The 10,075-nt window shown below is 36.0% G+C and overlaps 1 protein-coding gene across 1 annotated transcript; it reads right to left on the bottom strand.

Moving 5' to 3' along the window:
- Positions 1–2,058: 2,058 nt before the first annotated feature.
- Positions 2,059–10,069, bottom strand: LOC136810434 (BLOC-3 complex member HPS1-like). Its single transcript, XM_067066997.1, has 9 exons — positions 9,927–10,069; positions 8,656–9,551; positions 7,858–7,959; positions 7,304–7,702; positions 6,413–6,577; positions 5,686–5,807; positions 4,626–4,874; positions 2,640–2,918; positions 2,059–2,282 (listed from the first exon to the last, which is right to left on the bottom strand). Exons 1-9 carry the CDS (start codon positions 10,012–10,014, stop codon positions 2,120–2,122), a joined length of 2,463 nt encoding a protein of 820 aa, XP_066923098.1. The 5' UTR covers positions 10,015–10,069; the 3' UTR covers positions 2,059–2,119.
- Between the last annotated feature and the right edge of the window lie 6 nt (positions 10,070–10,075).

Below are 10,075 nucleotides of genomic sequence, written 5' to 3'. Positions count from 1 at the left end.
CGCTCAGTGGGTGTTAAAGGAAATATCTTTGGTAATTTTACTTTAATGATTTTTTAATACATTCTCCGTTTTACTTAAGGGGTACCAAATTTCACTATTTTGTAATAGTACCTGCATACCGGCGGCGGGAAAGGCATTGGAGGAAGCTGGTAAAGGAGCTTGAGGATTCTTCAATTCTATTTTTTGGAGGAATACTACGAACAGTACTTATATGCCTATTAATTTTAGCAGTCACATATATCTATGATCCTCCGGGCAGCGACAGAACTGACAGAGGCGACAACGATTAAAGCCACTACAAGTAGTGCGGGAAATGAAGCACTTGAAAGAAGCAGTTTCGCTTTCTGGCAAAACATCCCAACTGCTCCGCCAACTTCGTAGGAACCAGATGAAGCCAAGTCTGCCACAAGAATATAAAAAGCTAGACAATGATGAGACATCGGAGCTACTCTTTGGCGAGTCAGTCTGTGATCGCTTAGAAGTCCTCAGAAAGGAGAACAAGCTAACCCAACCCTTGAGAGGACAAGGCGCCGAAGAAAAAGCTTGGTCAAAATCAAAATTTCAACAGCAAGTCGTCAAATTTCAGGTCCTCTTACAAGCCCCTCAAGAGGACCGACGAGAACGAAGGGCACAGCAGGTCCAGATACCATCAGGACAAGAAGACCAATGCCAACAAGAGATCGAGGTCGCCTATGCAAAAGAAAAGGATGACAAAAATTTATCCCGAGTGGTTGGAGAACTGATAAAACGGATTCAAAACATTGACGAATCCTCTGACCTAAAGATGACATAAACATTATTATACCTAATCTTTTGAAAGAACAAAACATCATTCAACTTTTTACAACGCACTAATCTTCGGGAACTGACGTTAAGCCTTTCGAACAAGAAATACAATGCAATGACATAATCATTACCTCATCTTTACATCATTACATCAACTATCAAAACCATTGTATCAAGAAATCGTGCCCAAAACATTCCAGAAAATCAATCAATCAGCAACTATCAAAAAAGTATAAATAGCGAAGAAAATCAAGCAAAAAGAGATTTCAATTTAGAGAAGCAACAAGAAGGACGCATCAATAGAAGTCAAGATTGTGAGTGAATTGGAATCAGCGGAGGTAAATAAAGAAGAAATATTTTATTGTACTTAAGACTGTGAAAAAAAAAAAGAAAAGAATCTAGAAAAAAATAATTAAAAGTATAAACAAATCCCAGAAATATTCACGTCTCAAATTATTGTTTGGAAATTTGGTATCATCTGGAAATCAGGATTTCTAGTAACAAGATCGAACTTGTTACAATTCACAGAAAATGTGAATTTATAAACGGACTAGATTAAAATCAAATTTTTGAAAGAATAATGAATTTGGTAGTTTGAAAGAAAAATGGCAATATCGAAATCGAAATGTGGCTGCAGGGTGGCATGTAAAGGATTGATTAAACTCTAAACGAATTGTTCGATACTTAATAGGGTCGGGGTAAAGTTTAATATATGTTTTGTGACAGTGCCCTTAAATTATCCGAGTCTTAAGTTTTTTCTTTTTGGTTCAGAGTAATGACTTACTTAGGCTAATGTCTGAGTAGTCATACTGAAATTCTCAATGTAAAGCAGTGCCGTAGGAAGCATTTTCATATTGGGGGGGGCTGAATTTTAGTGTCACCGCGAGGGCCAACCATGGTTTGGCCCGAGGGGGAAAATTTTGAAAATTTGAGCTCTAAATTGCTTGAAAATGCACTCAATTGTGACAATTATGACAAATTAAAAAAGAAACTTTGCATTTTGCAAAATAACCATTTTTGAAAAAATTATTGGGGGGGCATAGCCCCCCCTTGCCCCCCCCAGTTGCTACGGCACTGTAAAGTATACAGATGTTTCACGAAACATTACAGGCTTTCAACCCCTCGTTCTCAGCGTAATTTTATAAAAAAATTAGAATTTTTAGTCAGATGAACGAGCTCGCACGTTACAGCCTTGCTTTCTAGTCATCATGATGTAAAATCATTTTAAGGATAAATGAGGTCTTATCACGATTTGGGCACATAACAGGCGCGTACAAGCTCTGTCATTTTCAAATTTTCCAGAATCAAAAACTACAAAAATAATATAATAATATCATAAAACAACGATCTCACCGGAACCTTCCAATTTGCGAGATAACTTCTTACAGGAACTTGCGACGTATTGGTTACTTACTAATCCAACGTGGACGCAAAACAATTCGTAACAGTTGATGCTACCTTTCGGTTCTGACGGGAAGAGGTGACACATCAGGTCCCTGATGGTGAAAAAAAATGGAGGAATAATACTGATGAGGGGCTTTTCCTTTTGCTTTTGCGATATGAAGGACATCTAAGGTAGAGGTTTAGCTTCATATTCGATAGATAACAATAGAAATGAGTGAGTGGCATATCACGAAATAAACAAGAAGCCGAAGCGGCATGAAATCCCAGCGACATAGCAAGAGTCGCAATTGTCGTTTGTTTGCAATGTATACACGCACCAGAAGACTTGAATTGACAAAGCGCTGCTTCTTCAAAAAAGGACAATTCAGTACCACGGACAGCGACATGCTAATTAAGGGTCCTCTGCTGGGCTCAAAATAAAAATAATGGTGAGAAATGTAAAGTCTTACTTGTAATAATTTCCAGACAAAATACCAGTCGGTTTATTTTCGTTCAAGCCTTTCATGGATTTTTGTGACAACATTGGTTTCCTTAACGAATCTTCGAACCATATAAAGTAAGAATAACAAAAGTCGCCGTCTCGCAGCATGAATGATGTATAACCTTTAGACAGCATGGTTTCAGAATATTGCCAATAGTCCCATATTCGTTGCTTGATGAGATTGTATAAAGAATTATTCGAATCAATATTGACGTTGACGGTAGGTGCCACTAGCTGATCCGTGGTTCTGTAAATAGAATGGATATTGAAGAAAAGTCATATTTAATAAAACGAAAATGCTCTATATCTTAAGAAAGCAAACTTTTCAGACCCAAGTTTGTATCTCAAAAATGATCAGTAAGACATTTCAGATCGATTGATATATGACCAGCCCATGTTTGGCACGAAAAAAATTCACTTTTTGCTGAGGGGGTCCCCAGAGGAGTCATTCGCTGAAAATCCACCATTATGGATACTCAAATGAGAAATCCAGGTGGCACAGAAGCTTAATGCTTAAAATACTCCAAATATTATAAGGAAAGTAAAAACCACAACAAATATAGTCTCTCAAGAACTAAAAAGAACTATAAGGTGCTCCCAAGAGGCTCGTTAACGGTACACTTAGATAAACATTTCGGGTTCGCCAGGGAGAACACGTTGAAGACCAGCTAACTCTGTGAAGATAGATAATATCTGTATGAAGGAAGACTTTCAGGTGCTCTGAGGGATCGAACAAGTTAAATAAAGCAGTTCCGAGATATTTTTAGATTAATGAGAAGTAAACAGCTCAGATATAGGACTTATAACTAAAAATCGTTTCGAATCTTTGAAACTTACAAATTGGAAGTTGTCTGTGAATTGTTAGTAAGTAAAAGTTGAAAATGTTTAAGCCGAAACCACCATCTGAATTTCATCAAACCAATGAGGAAAATAAATTTCCATATCCATTTTAAAACAACCACTGGAAGATTAAGATTTGAACGGATTCCAGTCTTAAAGTATTTCAGAAGAGCTCCTAGCTTCTCAATGTCTCTAGAGCGTTTGAAAAAGTTGAATTCGAAAAACAAAATTTTGCTCTCAGTAAAAAGACCAAAGGATTTTGATCTTTATCACCCTAAATCCGCTCATCAAGTCATCAAATTTCGATAGAGAGACGCCATCAGAAATAATTTAAGAGGTTTTCAAAAATAATGAAACACTATATGAAAACTCTATGTTACGCCTTCTTTACATTCAAAATTTATTATAAATCTATGAGAAGTGTCATATTATACTCTGTCACGAGAAAAATTTCCCTCACTTTTTTTCGATTTAGAAAAAAGCCCGTTGGAAAGACAAAGTGCTAGCCCACTTTCATGTTAGTTACATCTGTCTGTTATAAGTGAGAAGTTGCAACCCTAAAATCATTGTGAAAGGTTAAAATCCCTATTAGACAAAATAAATGTTTTATTATAAGGGATAGCCCTGATAATTAGTTAATTGGTTATCTAAATAATTTCATAATGGATGATAAATAGAGGGGGAGGGTGGTCAATATTTCCAAGGAAATAGGATCTTTTTTTGTAACACTGGAACTTGTTTGATGAATTTCAAACAATTTCGGTATTGTTATTATTTTTGTCTACTGAAAAAACTTAACAGATTTTTGGACTTCCTTACTTAATACGTCACCTTACGATAGTTTTATGCTGGCTATTGAACAGGATAGAAACCTAGGGACGCTAGAAGCCATTTACCATACGTAAACACCCATCATTACAGTACTTTAACCCATCAAGTGACATCACTCCATAGCTTTAGATTTTCAAATATTTCTGATTTCAAGTGCGCGTACACGCACTAACTAAGGAAAAAATAGGGCGGCATGGGTCGCGGGACTCTTTGGTCCAGACCTAGGTTTGAGCAATTTCGTATGATGCCAGTGCCACTTAATAAGACCAAATAACCGACAAACCTGTTCGTGTATATGAAATGAACCAAACCAGGGAAGTCATTATGGTAAGCAGTCATTGAGACATTCTGTTGCCCTCTTACATTCAAGAAGAGATTGTAATGGCTCAATCGCTCCACTGCGATGTCTCGTAGTGAACGGAATAGTCGCGTTTGACCTTCATCCATGTAGCTTTGACCGTCATTGGAGATGAAGGATTGCGTGAAAAGTGCTTTGGTGCTTTTGATCAGGTTTACAAGGTTCTGTTCTAATCTGAAGGAACAAAACAAAAGAAGGAGACATCAGCTATTTGGGCCTTGAAATACAGTCTTAGATCGAAATCTTGCTAACCTTTTGTTTTAATGGTCACGTGAAACTCATTCGCGCTCACAGATATTGAAATTTGACATCTTCCACCTTGGTTTAACTCTTATGCTTGTGAAGTTACTTTCGATATGTGTATTAAAGCAGGGTTTTAGTTCTTTGTGTGTGATAATAAATGGATGAAGTGCCAAAAATTAAAATTCTAATGAACTCTAGATAAACTATATGACAATTTGTAGATTTTTTCTTGAATTGTTATTTGACCAGAGAATCTTAACCCTACAGATAGTCGAACGTGCGCAACTCACTAGGCTCAACTTCAGTGGCTTCAAATTATTCATAGGCCTGATTGTAGACCCCCAGATATTCACCCAAGGAACAAGTGTGCCAAATTTCAGCCAAATCCAACCATTTTTGAGGCCTGTAGGCTCTGCTCTAAAGTTTTAGCCTCGTTTTGGCGGAAAACTCGTCCCCAGGCCCCAAAAATCAAGTTTTTTGAAAAACGAAAAAAACCCTTCCAGATATTCACCCAAGGAACAAGTGTGCCAAATTTCAGCTAAATACGACAATTTTTGAAGTCTCCAGGCTGCCCCAAAGTTTTAGCCTCGTTTTGGCGAAAAACTCGTCCCCAGGCCCCAAAAATCAAAATTTTCAAAAAATGAAAAAAATTCATTTGGCTGGAGGCTGGAGAACACCTTTCCCGAGGATAACAGTCATTAAGAGACTTTTAAGAAAAGTATTTGTTTTTGAGTCCACATACCTTGCATTCATTTCAACAGAAGGAGTATCACTGTTGATAAAGTCTGAAAGTCCAGCATCTTGTGTGGCGTTCCATTTCTGCTCAAAACCTTTGTAGTAATTTCCCATTCGATTCGTTTGATACTAAAAGTGAAGGGAAAGGAGTTGAGTCTTTTAAAGGGGAATTCTTACACGGATATCAAATTGTTTATGAAACTGACACATGGAGGGGGAAGATACTTATAAAAATGGTAGTCAAAATACTAATTTTAGAAATATGGATGGGTGCCCTGGAATGGGCTATTCCAGAAAAAATTTGTACCCCCTATGTTGAGGAGATCTTTTTTTAAAAAGGTGACCCCCCTGGATATTTTTCCAATTTTTCAGGACCTCCTTGGATTTTTTTCTCAAGTTTCTTTGAACCACCCTGGATTTTCGACCTCGTTATACTGACCATTTTCAATCTGATATTACTGACCACCCTGGATTTTTCTATTTTCCAGACAACTCTGGACGTCACACCTCCTCAATATAGGGGGCAGAGACTATTTCTGGAATAGCCCAATCACATTCACATTTTTAGCTTTTGAAAGAAGACTTGTTTTGACAAGTGAAAATTTAGTGAAAACTTTGCCCGATAGAGCATTCATCATGACACCCATTTGCAAAAACTTGAGATTTGAAAAAAAAACTTTTGACGTATAAAAAACGATGAATGTTGTATCGTTAGGGAATCTTGGGAAACTTACACCGCTTGTCCGTAAGAAGAAGAGTTGAATTTTTTGTCGATATTTTTCACAATCATCGAACAGTTTCATGCGGTATGATAATTGTTTTTGTTTGGTGATGACGAGGATCAGGTTCAAACATCGTAACATGTTTTGAATGTAGAAAGCCAAGAACATATGTCGATGCTAGAAACGTAAAGAAGAAATACAATACTGTAGTGGTGAGACAAACAAAGTAAAAAACCAAGTGATATCAATTGAAAGGAATCCAAGAATTTTTTTATCCTAAAAATGTCAAGACACATCTCGAGGGAATAAAAATTAGCTGAGGTCGAGTTCTTATAAACAACATTCGTCTGCAAAAAGGGGTGGGTTTATTATAGTGTTTATTTAAAGTTCAACTACTAAATAAAAAAAGTAAATCACAATGGAAAATAATGTTGAAATCGTATCATAGTCTCATCTATCAGCCATCACCATAAAATAAAAGGAAGTCCGAGGTAATCATGAAATGAAACAAACAATCTGAGGCTAGACCTTCAAGAAATGGTTAAAAAGGAACTAAATTTTGAGGTCTTTTGAAAATAGAACAAGGAAGAACATTTCTTACTAATAAGCTTAATTAGGGTTAAGACCTCCTTCAAATCAAAAAGTTGAGACCCCTAAAATACAATATTAATGGCCATTGTTTTGACAAATAATGTGATAAAAAACTGTCTTGTGAAACACGTAATAAGTGATATATTCATCTTGTTGAATGGTGAAAAACTATTGATTTCAAAAACCCGAAGGGCTAGATAATTTGAATGAAAATTTCCAATCCAAAACGCGTGACCCGCATGGTTTTCACACAAACGCCAGGTTGAAAGCACAAGGCTTCACTATTTCTTGATTGAGAAAGGTAGAACATACTTGCGAAAGAAGGACCAGCACTGTCGCATTGCTCAGTAGAAGACAATGTGCTGTGTAAGGTGCAAACGAGCTTTCCGCGCTACTCTTCAGAAAGATGTTATGATGAATAATGTCTTCAAGGACTTCTATTTCTTCTTCTGTATCTTCATCTAAGTCTTCTTCTTTTTCTTCAACTTTACTGTTCGTTGGTGTTTGATCTTCAATGTCTTCTTGGTTGATTTGATGTTGTTGGAAATCTAAAGCTTCATTACCGGTATCTGTTTCATCTATCTCCGTATGGTGATTAACCAACGTTGATGGTGAAGCGTTATTTGAATGGTTCGATTCTTTCTTCTCGTGATTCTGGTCGTCTTCCACTTCGTTTGAAAACAGATTTTCTACTTCAACGTCACTCATTGTCTATTAAAAAAATTGTTAAAACTATTGGTCAGCCATATCTAGGTTTAAGTTTAAAAGGAAACGGGATACACCCCATTGTGATTTCTTTCAAATTTTCGTTTGAATTAATAGTTTCTAGTTGCAATCATTGTTACAAAAATAATCAAACAACGAACCAGGTCATAGTCGATTCCCCTTCTATCTCCATCCATTGAAACTGAGGGCGTTGAGAATCTGTCTTGTAAAGAGCTGGATGAACTTCGACGATGTCTCGGAATCTAGAACCAAGAAATGATATACTTTGAATTAACTACAGCAGAGTCTCTATAACTCGAACACGCACGGGAAACATAAACTTGTTCGAGTTAAGGAGATCTTGATTAATGGAGTAAGGTTTCTAAGGCATTGTGAACTGAAGGGACCGTGAAACTTGTTTGAGTTAAGGAGATCTCGATTCATGGAGTAAGGTTTCTAAGGCATTGTGAAGTGAAGGGGCCGTGAAACTTGTTTGAGTTAAGGATAAACATTCGACTTATAAGAGGTTCGAGTTAATAAAGAGACTGAACTGTACTGTACTACTGATGAAATTATTAAATAAGGCAAGACAAAACTATTACGGATGATAAAGATTAATGAATGAACATTTTGGATAAATTTTTCATCAGTAAGCATCTCAGTCCACTTCAAATAATATTTTCTAGTATTTTAGATTTACAATATTTTATGCTTATAAATACATTTTTATGAGAGAAAACTATGTAAGTATATAAGGCTTTGATGGCCAAAATATTAAGAGCAAGTTAAGAACGTTTAAAGCTTTGCGGACTTTAAAACGCTCAAAAATGGACAAAATATGAAAAAATGGTGAAAATAATAACATGTTAAGAACATTTTTAATCTTAAAACTCAAACAATTAAATATTGGACGCCCTTATAGAAAAACTTGTAATACAAAAGTCCTGAACAAGTTGTACCTCCTCGCTATGTTGAATGGGTGTGAAAACTGTTGAATTGCGTGGCGTAAAGAAACCTTCTTTGAAACCATGATCCTCAACGGGAGTGGATGGCGCAGAATGATATTCGAAATTAGCTGGAGAAGCTGACGAATCTCTTTCGGTTGAACTGCTTTTCGTTTCTTTGGGTGGTCTTTTGAATAGTAATTCATCGGTACATTGTTGTACGGTTGTCACCAAAGGCTCTGGTGTCCTATAAATACTCTTGGGTACGAGTTCATCCACGTATTGAAAGCTCTTGTTGATTAAAACTATGAGAAGTAAAATGTCTGCAGATTGGAGTTCCAAGGAACGTTGGTTTGAATATAACCCCAACACTTTATTATTGACTAATAGTAACGTATGCATGGTACTGTCTCTGTTACTTTTAGCTAAAATTTCTCCAAGTAGATTCAAGGAGATGCTGTTCAATTGGTGATTGACGTGCAATCTCTCTAAAGCTTCAACTAAATACATTTGCTCCTGTTGACACAGAGTGGTCCATGAAGATAACCATCTATCTAATTCTCTCCATGCCTTTCGACGCTTATCCGGGAACGGCGGCCTTAAATGGTCGACGGCGCATGGTCCATAACTAAATATCAACATGCGATGAAAAAAATTGATTTTCCGTTGCAAGAATAATTCTGATTCTTGTCCATCACCACAAACAGCTATGCAAAATAATGACAATTCTGTTAACTGGTTCATGACAAATATAAAACCATTATCACATTTCATGGTTTGGTAGGCGTTGTTCACTTCTCGCATGTATTTATTGGAGTTCACCATTGGATTGAAAAATTGAACCACCAATGATAATATGGTTTCTTCATCTACATCCGATGCTTTCATTTCAGGGTTAATTAAAGAGATTCCTATAATGGAAAAGATTTGAAGTCAAAAAGTGACTATTTAAACCATGTTAATATCTAATATCCCATTATAAATTGTAACGGTTTATTACATGTTGACTAAAAGGTAACAGAAAATGCTAAATAAAGGTCAATGCAACTTTACAATTTAAAATTGTATTCAGTTGAAAATTATCTTATTCCCAACCATTCCCGTTTACATAGATCGGAAACCTTTTTTATCATTTCTTCATACTTATAAAGACAGACAAAAATATGGATGAATTTCAAATCGACTTAATTGACACACATATAAACGTTTTTCAAGTCAAAACTGTGTCAAAAAATACAAATTTGTGTAATCAAATAATCCATATTGATACTCAAAAAAGAACCAACCTTTGTTTATAATGTGACTTCTGAATTCTTTATCCATCCACAGATAAGATATATCTGGTAGAGAGTTGAAGATCACAAAACACTTCATCTTTCTTGACCAGGACGTTTGAATTTATAATTGTGTAATTTTATACTGTTTATTTTTTTCT

Source organism: Clytia hemisphaerica, unplaced genomic scaffold (assembly GCF_902728285.1).
Source record: "Clytia hemisphaerica strain Z4C2 unplaced genomic scaffold, Clytia hemisphaerica genome assembly, whole genome shotgun sequence".
In the NCBI taxonomy this organism is placed as follows: domain Eukaryota; kingdom Metazoa; phylum Cnidaria; class Hydrozoa; order Leptothecata; family Clytiidae; genus Clytia; species Clytia hemisphaerica.
This window is presented reverse-complemented; position numbering and strand designations above follow the sequence as displayed.

Coding starts and splice junctions, on each gene's coding strand:
- LOC136810434 (XM_067066997.1), bottom strand. CDS start 10,014: ATGAAGTGTTTTGTGATCTTCAACTCTCTACCAGATATATCTTATCTG. Junction 9,552..9,926: donor AAGTCACATTATAAACAAAG/GTTGGTTCTTTT, acceptor TTTCCATTATAG/GAATCTCTTTAATTAACCCT. Junction 2,283..2,639: donor TTGTCTGGAAATTATTACAA/GTAAGACTTTAC, acceptor TTTCACCATCAG/GGACCTGATGTGTCACCTCT.